Source organism: Delphinus delphis, chromosome 4, assembly GCF_949987515.2.
Source record: "Delphinus delphis chromosome 4, mDelDel1.2, whole genome shotgun sequence".
Taxonomy (NCBI): Eukaryota; Metazoa; Chordata; class Mammalia; order Artiodactyla; family Delphinidae; genus Delphinus; species Delphinus delphis.
Window position 1 is genome coordinate 87,000,420 of NC_082686.1, and position 24,004 is coordinate 87,024,423.

The 24,004-nt window shown below is 39.2% G+C and overlaps 1 protein-coding gene across 8 annotated transcripts in view; it reads left to right on the forward strand.

Annotated features, from left to right (window-relative positions):
- The window catches only part of PEX5L (peroxisomal biogenesis factor 5 like), a 250,634-nt gene that overhangs the window by 159,769 nt on the left and 66,861 nt on the right, over window positions 1-24,004 (forward strand). For 6 of the 8 annotated variants that reach the window (XM_060011086.1, XM_060011088.1, XM_060011081.1 and 3 more), the window contains 4 exons: window positions 7,193-7,387; window positions 10,513-10,639; window positions 12,158-12,254; window positions 22,219-22,314. In XM_060011086.1, the coding sequence (XP_059867069.1) occupies window positions 7,193-7,387; window positions 10,513-10,639; window positions 12,158-12,254; window positions 22,219-22,314 (515 nt within the window). The remainder of the gene's footprint in view (window positions 1-7,192; window positions 7,388-10,512; window positions 10,640-12,157; window positions 12,255-22,218; window positions 22,315-24,004) is intronic. The other 2 variants (XM_060011082.1, XM_060011085.1) reach the window with 1 other exon arrangement.

Genomic DNA, 24,004 nt, shown 5'->3' on the forward strand with positions numbered 1-24,004 from the left:
TTTGACCCACCTCCTAGAGAAATGGAAATAAAAATAAACTAATGGGACCTAATGAAACAAAAGCTTTTGCACAGCAAAGGAAACATAAACAAGACAAAAAGACAACCCTCAGGATGGGAGAAATATTTGCAAACGAAGCAACTGACAAAGGATTAATCTCCAAAAAACACAAGCAGCTCATGCAATCCAAAAATGGGCAGAAGACCTAAATAGACATTTCTCCAAAGAAGATATACAGATTGCCAACAAACACATGAAAGGATGCTCAACATCATTAATCATTAGAGAAATGGAAATTAAAACTACAATGAGGTATCACCTCACACCGGTCAGAATGGCCATCATCAAAAAATCTACAAACAATAAATGCTGGAGAGGGTGTGGAGAAAAGGGAACCCTCTTGCACTGTTGGTGGGAATGTAAATTGATACAGCCACTATGGAGAACAGTATGGAGGGTCCTTAGAAAACTACAAATAGAACTACCATATGACCCAGCAATCCCACTACTGGGCATATACCCAGAGAAAACCATAATTCAAAAAGAGTCATGGGGACTTCCCTGGTGGGACAGTGGTTAAGAATCCACCTGCCAATGCAGGGGACACGGGTTTGAGCCCTGGTCCAGAAATATCCCACATGCCATGGAGCAACTAAGCCCATGTGCCACAACTACTCAGCCTGAGCTCTAGAGCCTGCGAGCCACAACTGTTGAAGCCCGCGTGCCTAGAGCCTGTGCTCTGCAACAAGAGAAGCCACCGCAAGCCCACACACCGCAACGAAGAGTAACCCCTGCTCACCACAGCTAGAGAAAGCCCAAGCGCAGCAACGAAGACCCAATGCAGCCAAAAATAAATAAATAAAATAAATTTATTAAAAAAAAAAAAAAGAGTCATGTACCGCAATGTTCATTGCAGCTCTATTTACAATAGCCAGGATGTGCAAGCAACCTAAGTGTCCATCAACAGATGAATGGATAAAGAATATGTGGCACATATATACAGTGGAATATTCCCCAGCCATAAAAAGAAACGAAATTGAGTTCTTTGTAGTGAGGTGGATGGACCTAGAGACTGTCACACAGAGTGAAGTAAGTCAGAAAGAGAAAAATACTGTATGCTAACACATATATATGTAATCTAAGAAATATATAAATAAAAAATGTTTCTGAAGAACTTAGGGGCAGGACAGGAATAAAGACTCAGACATAGAGAATGGACTTGAGGACACAGCAAAGGGGAAGGGTAAGTTGGGACAAAGTGAGAGAGTGGCATGGACATATATACACTACCAAATGTAAAACAGATAGGTAGTGGGAAGCAGCCACATAGCACAGGGAGATCAGCTCGGTGCTTTGTGACCACCTAGAGGGGTGGGATAGGGAGGGTAGAAGGGAGACAAAAGAGGGAGGAGATATGGGGATATATGTATACGTATAGCTGATTTACTTTGTTATACAGCATAAACTAACACACCACTGTAAAGCAATTATACTCCAATAAAGATGTAAAAAAAAAAGATAATTGGACAGTTAAATATGGTGCCCATATGTAACCTAAACAGAAGAGCACTCTAGAGCTATGTGTTTAGGAGAACTTAAATTTGAAAAATAAAATCAGCATTGTTGCAGAACTGCAGTATTTGCTCAAACCATAAAAAAATAAAAGAAAATTCACTCTGACAATTTTTCTGTGATAATTGGAATATTTACTCAATTTTTAACATATTTACTAGAATTATTAAATTTAATCATCTTAGTCTTTGTTTTATTTGTACCACCTTGACTGTTGCTCTTTTTAAATGTATTTTTTATCTTCTTTTCTGTCAAAAAAAAAATATATATATATATTTATATATATATATGTCAAGGCAGAAACACTATATTTTTGTTAATCCCTAAGGATTATAGTTCTTTTTTAAAATTATTCCAGACCCACAATTTATATCTCAATATGCAACATAATTCACATTATTATACATTTTTAAAAAGGAGAAACTTTAACATACGAACATCTTAGAAAGAATTCTAACATGGTCCAATAATTTTATAGCTAAAGTTTCTGGGCAAAAGGTATAGTTATCATTTTCTGTCCAAATTTTTAATAGTCATTTTAAATGGAACATCATTTCAGAATAGTATGAAATTACATTGTGAAATCAGGACAGTCATTGAACATTACGTGCCTATCACATCCCAAGCATTATGTATGTCTTTACACTTAAGGAATGGATAATAAACAATCTTGGAGTAAAATATGGGGCAGGACCTGCTTTAAGTTGTACCAAGTCAATCAAATAGAAATTTGAAGAACCTTGTATTAAGATGAGAGGCTTTTATACTCGGCATTTTCTTCCAATGAAAAAATAAATCCAGTGTACCACCGTCTTGACAAGTCTTTAAATATATAAAGAATATAGTTCTTATATAACTTAACACAAAGTAAACAATATAGCAATTATCTCTTCCAAAGGTCAGTCAAATGCAGGGTTTTTTCTCTCTGACCCTAAAAGAACATATCAATCTTCTACCTCATAGAAGTTCTAAATTGTAATTTTGTTCTTAAGTATTTCAATTTTTTTTTTTTTTACTTTCTGCTTGTTTCTACATTAACTTTTGTCATCCAGTGATGATGACTTCAAGCTGATCAAATAAGGATGTTTTCCGTTTTTTTGCCATTAACATCCTAAATTATCTTTTATTCTTCTGAAATCTAGGTAGACAGTTAATTCCTCGACCCTCTTAAACTGTGTCCCTAAATGGTAGGTAGACCAAGATTGCTAATACCCTTGATTTTTAAATGGCAAATATATATTTACACAGATGCATGTAAAAAATGCTCTGACAGTAACTAGAAAATAGATATTTTTAAGATATTGCTTATGTTATAGGACAAGTAATTACTATAAAACTTGCAATAGTAACTTCTTGTCCTATAATCTCCCAAAAATATATGTCAAAGTACAGGAAAGACTCTTCTGAAAAGCAAGAAGAATAGGGGGTCCTTGGTTTACATTTATCAATCTACATAATCTAAAAATAATGTATCCATAATCTTGAGCTATTAAGTGGACAGTTACTATAGAAACATTTTTCAAGATTTAAAAAATAAGAGTATCACTCCTTGGTATGGGACCTGTATACCTATCAAAGAGACCCCTATATATAAGGGAAAAGATACCCTTAACAAAGTTCACAATGCCATCACAGCCACCTAATTAAATATCTTAACTGCAGAATTAGTGTAATTTTTCCAAATACATTTTTATAAAACCCAAATAGCCATGAACCCAATAGCATGCCACTTTAGAGAACTTAGAAATTTGGGAAGTAGCTTTAATTATGTATTCCAATAAAAAGGCAAAAGTTGGTTGAATTATTTAAGTCCAATTTATCTATTTGACATCACTGGCAAAATCCTTCCTAAAGGAGTTTGCTTTGTAAGCATTGTATTAAAGAATTCCATGTTTTCTGGAATGCCAGAGTAGCTTACAAATCAGAACAGAGATCCCATCAGCTCCTTGCAGCACATTCTGTGACTGCCCCAGTCAGGGCTGTCCATGGTCTGTCCTCTCTGACCACTCCTTGTAGATTTATTCCTTTAGAGAAAGTCACTGAAAATCTGAGGTTCATTATACAGTAGTGGTGTTAATAGCACTGTACTTGCCATTAACGTATCAAATCAGTGCTTCATAATAGGTGCTACCTTATCCTAACTGTTCTAAGCAGCCTCACCTCCTAGGGCCCAAGTAATCTAGTATTCATAAACATCTTCAGTGCCCTGTGGGAGCCTTCCAGTTCAATAGGTTGTGATCTTCAATCATGTGTCCTTGAGAGAGATAGAAACAAATACTTATATAACATATTACATCTTCTATCTTTAGGAAATTCCACCCAGTGGAATTGTTATCAAAAAAAAAAAAGTTTTTGAGATTGCCAACTATTTAAATTATGCCTCAGACTACCCAAACTGGCAAATAATTGGTAGCTAAACAAAAAATAATCAAAGCCACATCAACAGGGTCAGCACATTGCTTTCAAGTTCACATAAAGTCTAGGGAGAAATGGTGAAGAGCACAGGCTTGGAGGTGATGGGACTGTGTTTGAATCCTCTGTGGACACTGACCTACCAGCTATATTATTTTCCTATTGCTGCTGTAACAAATTGCGACAAATTCAGTGGCTTAAAACAACATAAATTTATTATCCTACAATTCTGGAACTCAGCTGTCCTAAAAATCAAGGTGTCAGGAGGGCTGCATTCCTTCTGGAGGCTCTAAAGGAGAATTCATTTCCTTGCCTTTTCCATGGTACCTAGAATTCCTTGGTTTGTGGCCCCATATTCTATCTCCAAAGCCAACAGCATAGCATCTTCAAGTCACTCTCTTTCCTTATCTCCTCTCTCTCTCTCTCTCACGCTCTCTGTCCCTCTCACACAATTGTACACACACAATTTCACTTCCACTATGACAGATGATTATTTTAATTTAAACACAAATTCTGGGACACAAACCTTCATGTGCCTAAGAGAATCTTTAAAATCAGATTAAGAAAATCAGTAGAGCAGACACCCCCTTCCATGCTAAGCTATGCTATCTTCGAACCCCGTATGAAACAGTGAGACCCTTTATTTTTATCTTAACTAAAGTGCACGCCACACGCACACACACACACGCACACTCACACACTAAAATGAGATTTGTCTTTCTTCACAAAGTGAAAGGCTGAACACATCCTTCTATGCTTTTGAAATTGTGTTCCCCAGGGACTCTCTCAGCTTCAAGCTTGCCATTCAACCTCCAAGGCACCCCCTTCATCAACTATAACAAATAGGGCCTTTTGTCTGTGCCAAGCAGTTGTTTCACATTTGCTGGGAAAAGAACAAAGGAACAGAGAGCTCAGAACAAACTCAGGAAGTGCTGAGGACAGTTTGGAGGGGAAAAAACGTTACTGAGGCAAGTTTGAATTCACAATTCAGTCTTTGAGCAATTCATTTATTCTGAATGGTAAGAAAGATATAGAATTAAATTAATACTCATCAGTTATTATTCTGTAACAAATGTACTTCCTATATGCAAGCAGACGAGTCCTATGTAATTTGTTTCTAAAAGAAGTGTAGGAGCAAGTGACTGATTCGTAATTGTTTGCGCAATTAGTAAAAAGACATATATGGCATTCCAGAGACTGTTATCCACTTCCTTCCTTCTGTTATAAGGAAATCACGGTGGGCCTATAGAACCCCTGCCAACAAAACCGTGGCCTGGAAATTTCCATTTAAACATTCAAAGGATATGAAATGTGTGGCATCCTAGCCTACCTTGGCTGCTTGCTGCGCTTACATTTTAGACGTCAAGCCAGGCAGCTGAGGTCGGAAAGCTACTCTTTTCCCCCCACATTCAAGTACTTGCCGGCCACAAAATACTCCTCGTAGCTCAGAGCATCTTGCATTGGAAAGTGGTTCCTGTCTCCTCAGGAAGACTGGGACAAGATAAGCTCAGATGTGATGACACTTTCAGGCCTTTTTATGAAAAATTTACTTCATAGCATCTTCTGTAGAACCAATATCTTGTCTCATCCTCCATTTTATTCCCGGTGGTGTTTCCTCTTTCTGTCCGTGTATGGATCTGACTCTTGCCTGAAACAGAGAGGAGTGGGGAAAATAGGAGAGCAAGAAAAAGGAAAAGGAAAGAAAAGCATCACAAATTGGCCACCAAAGAATGGAAATAACATTTACTGAATACCTACAGTATGCCTGGCACTTTACACATTTGACTTACAGATTAGATAATTTAATCTTCCTATCATACCTAAAGGACAGACTTGATTCTGCATTTTCCAGATGAGGACACTGAAACTCAGAGAGGTCAAGAAGCTTACTCCAAGTCACACAGCTAAGCGGTGGTAGAGCCAGGTCTTTCCACTTCACCATTATAACATCCAACTGTTGTAATTTGTAACTGAAATCAGAAAGCAAGATTACTGAGAGTAAAGATTCTATCCTAAGAATCCCGTAGGATGGTTAGCTCATGAGGAGCTCAACGTTCAGTACTAAAGAAATCCTGGTTGTGAAATTAATTAAGCCCTGGCCCTGCCTTGAATGCAAGTGGGAAATAGATGGAAGAGTGTTGAGATGTCAACAAAAATCCATTTCCTACCAAGAGACAAGCCGGGAGATCAAAGAGGAGAAGGAGAGGTGCGGAGGTTGTAGACGGTGCTGGGAAGGGTTTGCACAAGGAGTGTCCCTGTCACTTGAGTAGCTTTCCTAAGCTAGCCGGGTGAAGAGACCCTAGGTCAGGCCAGTTCAGAAGCCAGCCCCCCAGGTGCCAGGGCTGAAAGAGAGGTAGGGCTGGAGGGACTTTTTCTAATAGGAATTTTCCATTTCTCACAATGAGTTAGTCAAACACTTGCACTTATGAGAAACAAGAATGAAGGGTTACAGAGCTTGCCTTTTTAATTCTCATTTGCCTAGTTTGCATTTGAACAAATTATTATTTCTGCCTTCATTAGAGTATTTAACACAGTGTAATCAACCTGCTGGGAAGTAAAAGTGGAACCATTTTATGGTTTGTTACACTGAAATTTAAATTTGCATATTAAGCACCAAAGGCATTAACATGTGTACCCTATTCATTAACTATGGATTATAAAATACCTCTCTAGTGTGAGCCCAAACAGCAAGCCGTTTTCTGATTGAACTGCTTAATTAAATAAAAGATTATTAACAGCATTCCTTTATACCCTGGATACTTTAGTAGTTTGAAATTAAAGCACAGAGACATTCAGAAACTACCAAATCTTCCTCATCACTGTTTTGCAAGCATCTCTCTGAATATGATAGATTGCTCTGGAAAAACTGCACTCTGAAATAAACCTCTTTATAAAGCAAAGCCATAAAGTAAATAGTACCTGAACTCAGATTCAATTTTATCATTTTAATTCCGTTCAAACCTTCATCACTGGTGAGGCTGGTCTAAGTCCTGCAGATTTCTACCGTGACAAATAAAGGAGGACATGCAGCAAGCTTCCCAGTCTAAATACAAACTATTTTTATAAATCAGTGGTGAGCTAACTTAATTTGGTTCTTCTAACCTACACTACAAACACAAAATCCTTCTGCACCCAACTGAAACCTATTTTTAAAAAACAATTTCAGAGCAGTGAGTGAGCTTCTCTTAACCTCTTCCATCTTTGATAGTATTGACCACAGGTTTAGATCTCCTTGACCTGAGTGAACCCGTCTCTCAAACCCAAACCAAAGCCAAGAAGTTGGAGACCTCATCGAAAACCTCATCCCTCAAGAAAAAGGTTGATGGGCCTGACCTCATCAGTGCGGATGCTGAGCAGAGAGGCCAGGCTCTCCGAAACCCAGAGACGGCATCCCTAGACTTAGGTAAGGCAATAGCTCGTGTCTGCTGCTGTTCACTTGTGCTTAATACAACAAGGAAGTTCTACAAATGACATTAAAACCATGGACAAACAGTAGAAAAGATTAATTCTATGTAGGAAACTGGACAGGACACACTTCTTTGTGCTTAGATTAAATAGCAATTGGGGAGCTCAACTTTGCAGAACTGGTGTGGATTTATACATTTATTTGTACAACCCATGTGTATTGAGTTTCTGATAGATGGCAGGTACCACACTAGGCACTGGAGTTACAATAAAAATAAGACACGAATCTTGCTCTCTAGGAGAATTCAGTCTAGAGGGGAAGAGAGTCTAGAAAGAGAAAACTCTAACCCAAGGTCCGGGAACAGCCAGAAGGAACAGTAACATGTGTGGGGATACGTCCAATACAATAATAACAGCTGCCATTCACTGATGACTTACAATGTCCAGAACTGTGCTACGTGATTTACATATATTAGCCTGTTAATTCATCACAACTCTTTGAAATGAATGAGGAACCAAATTTTCAAATTTAAATAACTTGCCCAAGATCCCAGTTAGTATGAGGAAGAGCTGGAATTTGAGCCAAGCTCTAATTAACTTCAAAGCCTGTACTTCTCTCCACTGTACATCTTCCCGAGAAAAGAGACCTTAACCTCAGATCATGGAACCAGTCAATTAAGCTCCCCTTTCTTAAGAAAAAGAAAGGTAACAGTTATTTCAGAAAGCCAAGGGAAACATGGATGGGTAAGTATCCATAAAATGAGCGTATTAGTAACTTATCCATAAAGTTACAAAGGTTAAAGGGGATATACATATATGTAAAATCGCTTAGCACTGTGATATATACATGTTAGATGGCCATGAATTCATTTATTCATTTGTTCAGTAAACATTTCTCTAAATATCTGTTGTGTTCCATACTATGTGCTGGAAATACAAAGATAAATAATATAAGCTTTCTGCCCCTTAGTAAGTATACAGTCTAGTGGAGAGATAGAAAAATGATTAAAATAATTATAATAAAATATGTACTATGTGCTGCAATAAAGCAAAGCCCAGGTTAAGCCCCTCACCCAGCCAGGGGGTTATAGAAGGTGCCTTATAGGAGGCACTATATGAGCAGTCTTGAAGGTTGAGTAAGAATTTGCCAGATGAAAAATATGGATCAGAGAGAGGTGGGAAGGAAGGGGCAGGGCATTCCTGATGCAGAAGAGAAAGGGAGTCACACACAAGTAGACAAACACAGAAAGATGCCTTTTCAAGCAAATACAAGCACTGCTACAGTATTCAAGAACGGTAGAGTACTGAGAAATAAATCTGAGCGTCACCAGGGGTCAGATAATGGGAGTTCTTGGATGCCAGGTCGTTAAGTTTGTGGGGAGGGCAGGGTTGAAGGGTTTTTACTCAGAGGAGTGCCATCAACAGATTCTATTTTAGAAAAAATTTTCTCTTTTGGATGTGTGGAGAAAGGAATGGAGGCAGGGAGACAATACAGGCATGTAAGAGAGTGACAGAGGGGATAGTGAGAGGCAGATGAGTTCAAAAATAAATAAATAAAAACAAGACTTGTGGACTGGGTAGATATATGCATGCCAGCAAGGAAGAGATATAGAATGTGCCAAACTCTGTGATGAGGGTACAAGAGGAGAAGGCGGGGGGCGGGGGGGGATGTCAAGGTGGAAATTGTCAAGTTCAGTTTTGAACCTGTTATATATGAGGAAACTGTGGAGAGATACCTGTTATATATGAGATAACTCTGTAGAGATATCCAATGGACTGTTAAATGTGTAAATCTAGAACTCAGGAAAGAGAACCAAGCAGGAAATAGAGATTTGAAAGTCAGAAGCCTATGAATAGCCATCACAGTCACGGGTGTAGATGAGCTCACCAAGGACAGATCATAGAGAAAGGGAAGAGAACCAGCACGCTGCTCAAACTGGTTGCACACACAGGATCTGCGCTCCTCTGCCACGTCACTTTTTGAGGCCTGTCTCTCTGGAGGAAAATTTTATAATTATTTCCTCATCATCCGTGTTCTCTAGGTTTATTCCATTTCAATAAGTGAAATTTATACATATGCATAAGGGTATATTGTTAAATACATTACAATATAATATAATAAACACATAAATGATACTTTCATTTCTCTGCTTTTGAGAAAATGCCTTGTGAAGAAGTCATAAAAATTCTTAGTTTAGGGGGCTTCCCTGGTGGCGCAGTGGTTGAAAGTCCGCCTGCCGATGCAGGGGACACGGGTTCATGCCCCAGTCCAGGAGGATCCCACATGCCGCGGAGTGGCTGGGCCCGTGAGCCATGGCCGCTGAGCCTGTGCGTCCGGAGCCTGTGCTCCGCGATGGGAGAGGCCACAACAGTGAGAGGCTCGCATACCGAAAAAAAAAAAAAAAAATTCTTAGTTTAAACGACTTTAGAGGACACTGACTGCAAACCTACCTTTTTATAAACGAAAAAACTGGCCTCTAAGGTTGTCTAAGTGGATTGTTCACAGTCACACACCTGTTCATGAGAGGGAACCAGCCAGGTTCTTTGTAAGAATTCAGCCACAGGGAGACAATGGTCCTAGCATACACTAACTTTCTCCATTGCCTCCTTCCTCTCTATCCCCATTATAAATTCCCTTCTTTGGTGAAAAATTAGGTAGTCTATAACAAAACCTGTAAAAAGTGTCCCAGTTTCTTCCCACCTCCTTTTAATAACAAGGCTCATCTCTTTAAACAGAATTTCTTTCCAGAAATGTGCCAGAAATCCCTCAAAGCCACCTCTTAGCTGGAGGCCCATAGGATAGTACTGCATATGCTCATTCTTTACCAGATCCCATGGGCTCATACACAAAATTCAGAATGCACACAGCTCTTGAAACAAATTCAGGTAAAAAAATATACTTGATTGTTTAACTGTAAAAGCAATCCCATTTCTCTTAATAGGTCTCATATTTATTTAGTTATACATGTTTTAATTAATTTTCTTGCAGCCTTTGGTCTTGGGGTAGAAGAGCATCAGTTAATTAAAGTTCACTTGTATAAGACTTCTCAGTCTTAATCTCTCTTCTTCTCTCTACACCTCGTATTCTCCCCCGTCCCCCTCACCCCCTTCTTGTCTCCTTAGTAGACATTCAAACACAACTGGAAAAATGGGATGATGTTAAGTTTCATGGAGATCGAAATAGCAAGGGACATCCCATGGCAGAGAGAAAATCAAGCTCATCTAGAACTGGATCAAAAGAACTTTTATGGTAAGATATTTTAATATCAGAAAATAGCCATAAAAAAACGAAACTTTGCCATTTGCATCAACATGGGTGGACTTGGAGGGCATTCTGCTAAGTAAGATAAATTAGACAGAGAAAGACAAATACTGTATGATATCACATGTGTGGAATCTAAAAAATATAACAAACTAGTGGATATAACAAAAAAAGAAGCAGACCTGCAGATACAGAGAATAAACTAGTAGTTATCAGTTGAGGGGGCAGTATAGGGATGGGGGAGTGGGAAGTATAAACTATTGGGTGTAAGATAGGCTACAAGGATGTATTGTACTACACGGGGAATAGCCAGTATTTTGTAATAACTGTAAATGGAGTGTAACCTTTAAAAATTGTATAAAGTTTTTTTAAATTTTAAAAATAAATTAAAATATTTTTTTTAAAAACTAAAAAAAGAAAATAGCCATTTATGTGTCATATACTTGTCTACTGAAATAGCCAAAGAATTAAGTCAATCCAGATACTTGCTGCCATTTATAACGTCCTATTAATGTTAATAATTGTGGCTTCTAAAACTAAATTATTTCATCTTAATTGTCAAAAATTCAACCAATAAGGATTTTGGTAGATTCATAATTTAATATTCAATATTTGTCCAATATTTGTTGATAATTTTCTGAACATGTAACTGAGCCAGTCAATCAAAATATGTGCATGTGTAATTTTACATATGTGTATATTCAATGTACAACATGAATAATAGTTAAATTAAATGTTTTTGGCTACACAGGTAACCTTTCTGACTTTCTTAATCACCATTGTCGGATAATGCACTAATTAAGTATATTCCATGGATGCCCATGAGAAAAACTAGCCACCTGAATTTTACCATGTTTTTTTTTTTGTTTGTTTGTTCTTTTGTGGTACGCGGGCCTCTCACTGTTGTGGCCTCTCCCATTGCGGAGTACAGGCTCCGGACGCGCAGGCTCAGCGGCCATGGCTCACGGGCCCAGCCGCTCCGCGGCATGTGGGATCTTCCCGGACCAGGGCACGAACCCGTGTCCCCTGCATCGGCAGGTGGACTCTCAACCACTGCGCCACCAGGGAGGCCCTTACCATGTTTCTAAAGCTTCCTAAAGGACGGCATGTTTCAGCCTCCGGTTGCCCGTCACACATCTCCATTTATTATGACATTTCAAATTCTATATAAAGATCAAATCTCACTAAGACACTTTGTGAGAAGCTCCCCTCCCCACCCAAAAATTACTTTTTTAATGAAGCAGAACTCTGTAACAAAAATGGTTTTGCATTTATTTACTCTTTGCATGTAACTGACCTGCATTCTAAATCAGTCAGAGAGAATAACACTTAAATTCCAAACGTGGTCATTATAATGGAAATATATGTTATCTTTTTCATCAAATGTCTGTTGAGAGCTTTGTTACCATGGTTCTCAACGATCCAAATTAACCAGATTTCTTGACTGGGTTTCTAGGTGAATTCGCTTCTCAATTTACATTAATTTCCTCCATGTGTCCCTTGTAGGTCCTCAGAGCACAGATCTCAGCCAGAACTGAGTGGTGGGAAAAGCGCCCTGAACTCTGAGTCGGCTGCAGAGCTGGAATTGGTGCCTCCAACGCAGGTAACAAAACCAATTCCTCAGTGCACCTATCTTTACTAATAGATAATTTATGTCATAAGTATTTAAAATTTCACCAGAAAAATCTGAAGTAATTTTTCCGTATTTTCTATTTCATATGCTTTCTCACTCAGTATCTATCTCAATACTTAAAATAACTGATGAAAGATAGATAGACAGATTTGGCTGGAAAATGTGTCAATGAACTCACCATGTACTTAGCACTTTTTCCTTGTTCTACCACTTACTGTTACATTATTTTCCAATACAAAATCTGTTCTACTCCAGTATTAGCACAATTTATGTAACAGGCACAAACAAGAGGAAATTACATCTTGAGCAGTCATTCACAACTTTGCCCTACAGACCAAGGTACTCACACATCAGCATCCTGACTGTCACATTAAAATAAATTTGTTGCTAAGGAATAAATAATTATAGTATTAGCAATCATGATAATACTAAGAACTACCATTTGTGAGTACCCTCTAAGTATTAGGGACCTTGTGCTTTTCATATATTATATCTAATACTCAAGTAATCCTGTGAATTTTTATTGGACTCACTTTAAAGGTCTTTGAAGAGTCTTGGTAAAGTCAAAATCCTTTTACAGGGGCACCCAACTAATCACCAGTGGAAGTAGGGCATGTACCAGACCTGTCTGTCTGCTACTTGACCCTCGACTCCAGTGTAACTGGTTTGCCTGTGACTAGTGACCTTGGCTGGGCCAAGAAGGGCCATCAGCCTCAGTGTTTTCATTTGCTCAAACACTTTGCAAGGGTACAGCCTTGATCTCTTAAGAAATGTGTCCACGTTCACGCATCTACAATCCAGTTGGAAATAAGTGGGATGAAATGAGCAAGAGAGATTTTCTTGAGTTTACTAGATAAGGTATTGAAACTAAGAGGGAAGATATATTGTCTGAAGTGAGTAAAGGGATAAGTATGATAATAGCAGATATTATTGAGTGCTATGAGAAGGCCTTCTAATACATATTAATTAGCTCACTTGATCCTGACCAATGACTCTACGAGTTAAGTGTATTTTTTTAACCCCATTTTATAGAGGGGGAAACTAAGGCACAGTGAGAGTAAGGAGAATTGTCGACGCACTCACAACCAGTAAGCGGCAGAGGGCAGGAGGACACAGCTAGGAAATGGAAGGCATCTGGAAACCTAGGCCATTAACAGCACCTCCACGTGCACCTCACCCTCCACAAGAGAGAGGCGGGCATTACTGCTCCCAGAACTCAGTCGGAAAACAAGTCAGCTAACTTCCAGAACAAATAACCCTGGGAAGTTTAATGAATTGTAAATGTAGCGTGAAAATGTATTTTCTTCATCTTTGTTCATTCTGAACGTATCTTTTTAAAAAGCAAATTGATAACATTTATCAGAGAAACGTTTCTTGATAAGTGCATTAGAGATTTAGACTCAGCTAAATAATTGGTACTGTTTCGTAAACTGGAATCCTTGGAACAATTTTTTTTATTTGTTTGTTTGTTTATTTATTTATGGCTGTGTTGGGTCTTCTCTAGTTGTGGCAAGGGGGGGCTGCTCTTTGTTGCGGTGCACGGGCTTCTCATTGCGATGGCTTCTCTTGTTGCAGAGCATGGGCTCTAGGCGCCCGGGCTTCAGTAGTTGTGGTTCGCGGGCTCTAGAGCGCAGGCTCAGTAGTTGTGGCACATGGGCTTAGTTGCTCCGCGGCACGTCGGATCTTCGCGGACCAGGGCTCGAACCCTGCATTGGCAGGCGGATTCTTAACCTCTCTGCTGCCAGGGAAGTCGCTGGAACAATTTAATATAGCAGGAGAACACTAGTCTCTGCAGCAGGGTAAGACATGGCACAGGTGGGCTCTTCCACACGGAGGTGGAGGGAAGGAGGATCAGCTGGGGTCCTCGGTTGCCGTGGAGACCCACAATGCATTTATCTTATTATTCCAATGACTGCTACTCTCCCGCTGGTTGTCTGATTTCATCCCACCACATTGTCCTTCCACTTACCCACTGGTGTGCCTTTAAGAAAACACAATGTGCTTTGGAAAATTTGTATGAGATACCCAACATTGTCCTCCAAAATATAATGTAAAATGCCCTGAGATAGTTCTGTCTAGATAAATCATAGTGAATTATTTTAGAAGGTTACCAATTATTTGTAAAGCATTCATCCCTTAAATTGTTTTCTTAAAAAACACTGCATGTTTACTTAACAAGATTTGCCTAAACTAAGGAAATTTATAATCTCCTAGTTTTAATTCCAGCCTATGGTTAAATAGGAAAATTTCATGAATTTGGGATTTACTCATCTAAAATATTAAGTCACTCAAATGGAACAGCAAGAGAATAGACTCATCTACTTGTAATAAAAGACAGAAAGGTGTTTTTACTGTTAGAAGCATACTGCTCTTAAATATATCATCTCTTTATATAAATAAGATGATGAAATGGTATAAAAATTCGACTTAAACTGACTTGCAAACTATTCAAGTAAACAATTTCAGCTTACCAAAATTTGTTACTGCTCCAGTCACTCAGATGGTTCATAGGAAAATCAAGGAAATATCTTCTTCTCCCTCAAGCCAACATAAATTATCTTAGTTCAACAGGTGAGGAGCTATTTACAAGCTTTGCTCAAAAATCGTATTTCAGAATCACAAAGAGAATGAAAGCTCTCAATGAGAATTCTCATGTTTGTTCATTTTCAAGATAGGGAAAAAGAAAAACATAGACTAGTCTCTTTCAAATAGTGTTTTGAATATACTAATCAGAGTGGCAGGAGATTATAATAAATTATATAATCTCTGTATATTTAAAGAATAAAGTTTCTTGATATTATGCAAACTGTGTTATTTATATTCCCGGGAGTTAATTATTTAAAGAAATAGTGCAATCTGAAAAATTAAAAAATATTTGAAACATTGAAGAGAAACACAGAAGGTAATGATATAAAATTAGCTTTTCCATAAATGAGATAGTGGTGAGGCAAAAGAAAAGAAACTTCTGCCAGAGAGTGATGGTTCACGCATTTCTTTTTCAAGTCTGGACCCTGGAAGGAGCGCTCCAACACAGGCTCTTGCCGCCCTAAGCTGGACTTCATGAGAAGGTGGGGCAGCCAGGCTCTCCAAATACTGAGTCACACAATCTTGTAACGCTCTGATTTTGCTGATTTGGGCAGAGCAAATGCTTCCTTCCACATTGTCAAAATTCCATCAAGTTGGCAGTATCCCAAACCAGAACAATCTAAACTTTAAAAGTGCAGATATGTTTTCTAAATTTTTAAAGAATTAATGTAAAAGGAAATGCATGTTAATAGAAATGTAAGATATTTCTAATATATTATTTGAAATGTTTACAATAATCTTGGGAATTCATGTTATCTCTATTTCTCAGACGAGAAATGCATCTTAGAGAACAGAAGTAATTTTCCCAAGGTGACTCAGCTAGAATGGAGAGGACCCAGCATTCAAATCACACCCATCAGCTTCTAAAGCCCTTGTTCTTCATCACACGTCACCTCCTATCAGCCACATCTAGCTTATCCGCCTAAGAGAACTCACAAGACCATCGATTTCCCTTCTCATTGCAAGCCCTGATTATTACTTAGTTTATAGGGTTAATATGAGTTAAGTGATTTTAAAGAATATCACTTTCCTCCAGAAACTTTGTAAGATGAATTAGGACTGTCACCCGATCTGAGGCCATACACAATTTCGTGCCTCCCCTCCCAAATTCATTCTCAACCTCTTACTCTTAGAACTGCTAATGGCTTCCATTTTGTTCCATTTCAATTCAACAAATGAGATTGAATGTCTACTATCCGTAAAGCCATAAGTGAGGCAGTGGAAAAGTTAGAAAGATGAGAGAGAATATAAGAAGTATGAAGACCTTTATGTCTAGTAGAAACAATTAGATAGTACACTGTAAATACAGTTTTGCTTTTCGGAGGACAGCACAGGAGCCACATCAATATCCCTTTTCCCCTCCTGGCCACACACAGTGAGCTGCCAATGAGGAAGAAAGCAAGCGAAGATGGAAGAAAGGAACAAAGCAAAGAAGGCAGGAAAACAAGAACAGCAAGAAAGCAAAAAGGACGGAAAGAAATCTGAAGATCATTTTCAGCATAGTAGAAAATCTACACATACTAGGTACTCACCAAATACTTTTTAAAGTGAAAAAATAAGGGATACTAACAAAAAGGAGAAACAAAATGTTTGCCAAATTACAAAATTCAAAAGTAGAAGCTAATGGTTAAAGGACAGAAAAAAAGGACAAATTTTTATTCTTTTATCATTTTGAGGCTAGTTCCAAAAATAATTTTTAGTTATGTAGTATGCTAATGGACTGTCCATCCCCTTTAAAAATCAGCCCTGACTTGCCTTGGTGTTCCATAACATAGAATTTCATAGTTGGAGGAAGATGGGAACCATGGGCTGCCCACCTTTGCACAAAACTTTGGGAATTTGCTCTTGACACATAAGGTACAGGTTTTTTGTATGCTTTCAATGATAAATGTCTGTTGACTGATTGAGAAAAAATATCCTGACCATCTTAATGAGGCAAGTGTTCAGAAGATCTCTTCTAGCATGAGTCCAACTTGTCTGTAAAAACCACTAAACAAAAGTGTTCTAAACACAGATTTTTTAAATGAATTTCCAAAGTCACACCTTATAAGCGCTAACCAGAAAAATGATAATAACAAAAGCCAAATTTTTGGTGGTTATTTTTCTTTTTTTGGCCACGTCGCCGACGTGCAGGATCTTAGTTCCCCAACCAGGGATCAAACCCGTGCCCCCTGCATTGGGAGGGTGTAGTCTTAACCACTGGACTCCCAGGGAAGTCCCAAAAGCCAATTTTATTGAGCACTTCCTATGTACTGAGCATTTTGTGTGTATTATTTACATGAATTATTGCACTGGAGTCTTACATGGACTCCATAAGCGAATATACACTTGGCAGATGAGAATACTGAGAATTGGGAATTCCCTGGAGGTCCAATGGTTAGGACTCCATGCTTTCACTGCCAAGGGCCCTGGGGTTTGTGAATTAAGATACCACAGGCCGCATGACACAGCCAAAAGAAAAAAGAAAAAAAACAACAACAACTGAGGATTATAGAGATTAATTTGTCCAAGGTCACCATTAATAGTAAATGGTAAACCAGGATTTGACCCCAGGCAGAGAGTATTTTTTTTTTTTTTTTTTTTTTTTTGCGATACGTGGGCCTCTCACTGTTGTGGCCTCTCCTGTACCGGGGCACGAACCCGTGTCCCCTGCATCGGCAGGCAGACTTTCAACCACTGCGCCACCAGGGAAGCCCGAGAGTATGCTTTTAATGGCCGTTATATAAGGTCTGCTAGTTGTTATATTTTTCTTTTCTACAGTTAAGCAGATCCCTTTTCTCCTTCAATTTCTTTTGGAAAGATGCTGAGCTTTTTTAAAATGTGTTTCTGTGGAAGATCTCTAGCAATTGTATGGAAAGCTATCAACAACTGCTACAGAGGGTAGCCAACAAAATTATGGTAGGACAATGACAGCCACAAATACAGTCATTTGCAAATCATAATTTTGATCACAGTCATAATTTTGAATAAAGAGAACAAAGCATAATATTATTTTTAGGGTTATTTAATTCTTTCTTCTTTCCCTTCACCTAGTGCCGATCATTCAGTGCAATCAACAGCTGGGGGAATTAAATGCTTTCTTCTTTGGAGACTGTAATACCCTAAAATCCAATTAGCTTAAACCAATTAAAATGCTGTTTTTAAAGCCAAGGCATTTCCAGGAGGTTGCTGTTAACTGTGGAGCATTTTTCAAAATCATGCAAAGAAGAAAAGAAATGCCTATATCAGAGTATATTTGTGAACTCCAGAGTTCCACCTACGTGCAACCTACGTGCACATAATGTCAATTTTTGGATCCGAAGTTCTCACAGTGTGGTGCCTGGACCAGCAGTATCAGCATCACCTGGGAACTTGTTAGAAAAGACAAGGTGGGATTCTACGGCCCACCCCACACCTACTGTCTCAGAAACGCATGGGTGTGGAGCCCTGCAAAGGGTGGTTGAACATGACCTCCAGGTGATTCCAATGCATGTTAAAGCTTGAGAACTGCTATTATAGTCATTGTGCTACCAAAATAACGGCAACTCAGACTTACAGATGTAACTGTCCTGTGTATCATTCCTCTAGTTAAATACTAAGAAATACCTGCAGTTTACAAGCATTATTTATATGTTTTCCCATATTACAGTTTTGCCTGTCATGAAATTAGATGTAAATTTTTTTTAAAAATGTTGTTCGAAAAGAAGGCTGATCTTCACTATGTGTTATAGACTGTATTTCATTCTCAGTCCTAAATCAACATGTCTGGGCACGCTGCTGAGTTGCTAAAAAGTCCCAGAACCTTTAGATGTATACTACTCTCAGCTTGAAAAGTGCCTCTGTTTACATTCACTACCTTCTTATATTTTATAACATTTACTTTATGCTTCCTTGGGCAAAATAAATGTCTTTAAAATGTGAGGTAGATAATATTTGAATCAGTAATAACATAAAGCTTTTCTATCAATGTGGAAAATAGCACTTACCTAAATAGCAACTGTACTATCAAAATAAAATTTCATTTGCACAGTAAGATTCTATTTACACTTGCTGTTTTAGGCAGAAAAGAGAATGTGAACTGTAAGTCTAGAATCCCGAGAGAGAGATTTTCCTCTTCTTCCTGATATACGGTACGCTTTGCATCCTGTGATTCATAATCCACTTGGGTCATGAAACATTGATGAAGGGAAGCCAGTGACAGTAATGGAGTCCTGTTAGGTCAGGCTTCACAGGAAAGGCAGATCATATTTCACTGGTGAAAAGTGCCTCTAATAAAAGGAGGTGCCTTGGGAAACAATAGTAGTGCTTTCTCTTTCTTCTCCTAATGTCATTCATGACATTATTATACAAATGCACAAAGTTTATTTCTTACTATGTGCCCACATGTTTAAGAATTTATTTGTTTATTTCATTCATGAAGGAACCAGCAGGAAGACAAAAGAGTTGGTTCCAAAAGCAAAGGATTAAGGAACAGAGATGTATATAGCCCGTTGGGAAAGAAATGCCAAAATAAGTTTACCAAGATAGATGTAAGACTGATTAACTTTCTACATGACATGTCACCTTTGGGGTTAACTTCTCTACCAGGCTGTAACACCCTAACAAGCTGTCAATTCTAAAAGGCTATAAACCATCTGCACCTTTATATTTGTTAATCAAATATATTGTCACCCAAGAGCGTCAGATGAGGGTTGAAGTGGGCTGAATGGTGGCCCCCCAAAAGATATGTTCACATTCTGATCTCTGGAACCTGTATCAATCTCCCCCTTCCTGCCTCGATTGTCTGGGTTAGAATAAGGTAGTAGCTTCCACAGGGCCCAGAGAAGACGGGAGGATGCTTGTTCATGATGGCCACTGGGTCTGGCCCACCAGAGAGCAAGGCACTGATGCCAGGGCAGGCCCCGACCAGCCCTCATGGCCCTCCCGTTTCGGACCACAGGCGCTGCTCCAGAGGTCTCAACCCTGAGCTGCTCACAGGCCTTGCTCTTTACTAGGCACCCCACCTGGGCGTCCTGCAGCCACTCCCCACCCCCAGAAACAGGGCTTGCTAGCACAGAGCTCTGCCACTCCAGGCACAGGACAAAAAAACACATCCCTCCCAATCTCCTATAAACCCTCTTTAGACTCCAGACTGGCCAGGAGGCCTTGAGAGAAATATCTTTAATTCAGTCATTCATATATTCCCTGACAGCATATTTTCAACCAATATTTGCTGATTTTTTAATGGAGCACCAACTATTTGCAGGAGATGCCAGGGATACAGCAGGGAATAAATATATCAAGGAGGAGAAAACATATATTAATGTTCAAATAAATTAACCTTTCACATTCATTAAAGCAAAATGCAGTCTAAGACTGTTATTTATGCTCAGAAATTTTCCTATTACTTTATTTTTATTTTCAGCCCACACTCTTTTAGACGGCTTCTTGGCTAACACCCTCAACCATGCATGAAACTCCAAGGGACAGCTTTTCTATGTTTTGCATCTTCCTAAAGTGGCCAGTTGAGCACAGCCTCCTGTGAGAGGCAGTGCGTCCAGTGGTTAGGCACATGGCCCAGAAGCACCAGCCCTACCACTTAACTAGCTGTGAGACTAGGGGCAAGTTTTAGTTAATTACTTAATTGCTCTCTGTGCCTCAAAGTCGGGGAGTTAATGGTAGGACCCACCTCAGGCTGCTGAAAAGACAACATGAGTTGTAGTAAGTAAAGGACTTGAAGCAGCATCTCGCATTTTGTGAGCCCTGGTATTCCCACTGCGTAATCATTAAAGAGGGGGGTTCCTCCTGAGGACCGGGGATGGTGGAGAAAGAATGAAAAGCAGCTGAGCGGAATAGATGGTTAAGTGCTGGGTGAAGAGCAAATTTTCACTATAGTTTTGGTTCTCAAACATGACTGCTCTTCAAAATCACCACAGGAGCTTTTCAAACTTAATATAATTTTCAAACTTAATTTAATTCCTGGGCCCCACCTTCAGAGGTCACTTCATTGGTCTGGGGTGGGACCCAAGCCTGTTCAAGTAATTCCCATAGAAGTGGAGGTTGAGCATCCTTGCAGGACAGCAATGTACCATCTGGCCGAGGAGCCACGCCTGCTCTGCAATGAAAGGGGGCAGGGGACTCCACTCCGAGCCTCTCTCCTCCTTCTCCCCAGACCTAGCTGCCTTAGCAGTGCAATCCGTCCTCCCGCAGTCCATCCACAGGCATCCTTGGGGCAGGCATCACTTGTCAGGCCCTGGGCTTGGGAGAGGGCAATACAAAAGTTATCAGACAAAATCTTATTCACGTGGACCTCACAGCAGAGAAAGAAAATAGAGAAGAAAGCAAGCAGTTACGTGGAGAAATATCGAAACACTCTGAATGCTCATAGAGCTCTAATTGAAGTACCGTATATACTTACTAGGAAATCCCTGCGGAAAGACTGAGGTAGATCTGTAAGTACAAAATGTGGAGACTCTCCAAGGTACATTGTTGAACAGAAAAAGGTAAACCACAGAACAGCACACCATTTATGTTTCAAAAAGCTTTTTGAAAGACGTTACGATATTCTATCTATGGGTGCATAAATATATGTAACTTCAGAGAAAAAAGATCTAGAATTACACCTCTTATTTTCCATGATTAATTTTTTTTCAAAAAGAATGTATTCATTGTTTGTGAAATTTAAAATAATAACATTTTTTAAATTCCAGCAAACTCTTTGTGGGGGGTCTTCTGGAAATATTTGCATTTAGCTAAGTTAAGATGTATATCACATTGCCTGTTAGTTGTGACAAAGCAGTTGGCATTACCAGACATGATTTTATCTAAGTGACTATTATTGAGCAGAGAGCAATGTCCTTAGGAAATGGGACGTGAGACAGATGTGTGCCAGTAGAGATAAGGCAAAGGAAGGAGAATTCGGCGTGAAGCTCAGCTGAGTATAAGGAGAAAGACCTAGCAGCTACCTTCCCTGTCTGCAACTTTCACAGTTTCACCTGAGGCTGGTCCTCCTAACAAGCTGAAATCTCGAACATCAGCTTCCAGGTCTAGCCTACTAATAGAGATTCTCCATCTTAGCTGCATATTAGAATCACATGGGGAGACTTACTAAAATAGCAATGCCTTGAACCAAGACCAATGAAAAGTAAGGTCTTTGGGAGGTTGGGCCTGGGCGTTGTTTTTAATACGACCAGGGCTGAGACTCACTGTTGGAAGACGCATGCACGCACCCTCCCAGTTTGGACACCCTCATGCTTGCAAAGTACTCCAAAAATGGCATCAGTTGCAGGTGCTTCTTAAACTCTAGGGGACTATGGGAAAAGGAAAAATATTTGCATTTTTGTATTATGTGATTCCGAAATGATAACACCATGTGTTTGGTTTATTTCAGGCTCGACTGACCAAAGAACAACGCTGGGGAAGTGCATTGCTTTCCAGAAACCACTCCTTAGAAGAGGAATTTGAAAGGGCAAAAGCAGCAGTGGAGGTAAGTTTTTTGGTTTGTTTTATGTTTCTGAGAGTGGAATTCAAAAAAATCAAACTTCAGCAGGATACACATTAAATGGGTCTTTATAGACATGAAATAATCATGACTATGATTGTTGGAATGAGACGTGTTACCAGAGAACTTTTTTTTTTTTTTTTTTTGGCGGTACGCGGGCCTCTCACCGTTGTGGCCTCTCCCGTTGCGGAGCACAGGCTCCGGACGCGCAGGCTCAGCGGCCATGGCTCACGGGCCCAGCCGCTCCGCGGCATGTGGGATCTTCCCGGACCGGGGCACAAACCCGTGTCCCCTGCATCGGCAGGTGGACTCCCAACCACTGCGCCACCAGGGCAGCTCACCAGAGAACTTTTGACTTCCCACCCAGGGTGACTAATAGATGTCACTTCTTACGCCAATTCTGTGGTAGATTAGTAGTGACTTCTGGAGTCTTGGGTCAGAAAACTCTGAGTCTTGCGTGTATCCCATGATGAACCTATGCTATGCATTTGCTATGCTTCTGTGAAGCCAGGGTTCATGCCTGATGTTTTTATCTCTCTGGCATCTAGCTCAATGTCTGAAACATAGACAGTTTTACTACCCCTGAAATAGTATACATTTTCCTAACTGGGTGGGGGAAAAAGGCAGGGCTGAGATATTCTAATCAATGGATAGCCCATCTTGACTTGAGCCATAATTTATTTTACTGTTAAGGGTGTCCAAAACAATGACAATGTTGATAAATCAAATGAAACATTTAATTTGAACATTACTTTCCTTATTTAGCCTTCTAAAGAGAGATAGAGAGAGGCAGAGAGAAGGAGGAAAGAAAGGGAAAAGGGAAGCCAGAAAAAAGCATCCTTTGCTGTTTTTTATGCATTTCCTTCCTGGGTAAAAGTGCAAAGAGTGCATCACAGGTGCCATCTATGATTCTCACCAAAGCTTTGCTAGAAGGCTATTTGAGAGTTGAGCTTTTCACCCAACCCAAGTACGAACTTGCTGGGACCTCTATTTCTATTACTGATGTGAAATCTTGAAACTTGAAAGTATTCCTGTAATATGGTTCATTTATGTGGCCATCTTACCTCTGGAATTTGGCTGAAATTATTATACTACAGGCAGTCTTTCAGTAACTCCATACTTGAAGTGCAATTAAATCACACTTGCAATTTAATATTAAAAAGATTCTTTATATTCTAGGAAATAATTTCAGCCAAATTTCCTATCATCATTCAGAAACCTAATAAGAGAACACTTTTATCTCATCACAATACAATCCACCCAAATTTCTTCTTTTAATTTTAACCTTTTTAATTAAAATAAAAGTTAAGGCATATTTAGTGCTCTTGAACGTGATCAACTGATAGATTTGATTGAGACCAGCTGAGTTCAATTAAGTTCAACTGCATGGGGCCTGTAGCTCAGTTTATCTTAAATGTAGATTCTTCCAGACTTAAGAGCTAATTTGTTTCTTTTGAGCTCCTACTGTGTATAGGACACTGAATTAGCATTAAAAAGAAGATGATTTAGAACCATAGAATCTTGGGGCAGTAAAGACTTTATAATTTATCTGGTCCCATTTATTTTTATTTTTTTTAACATCTTTATTGGAGTATAATTGCTTTACAGTGGTATGTTAGTTTCTCTGGTCCCATTTATAATGAGACAATGAGTTCAAACTCAAGACTTAGTTACA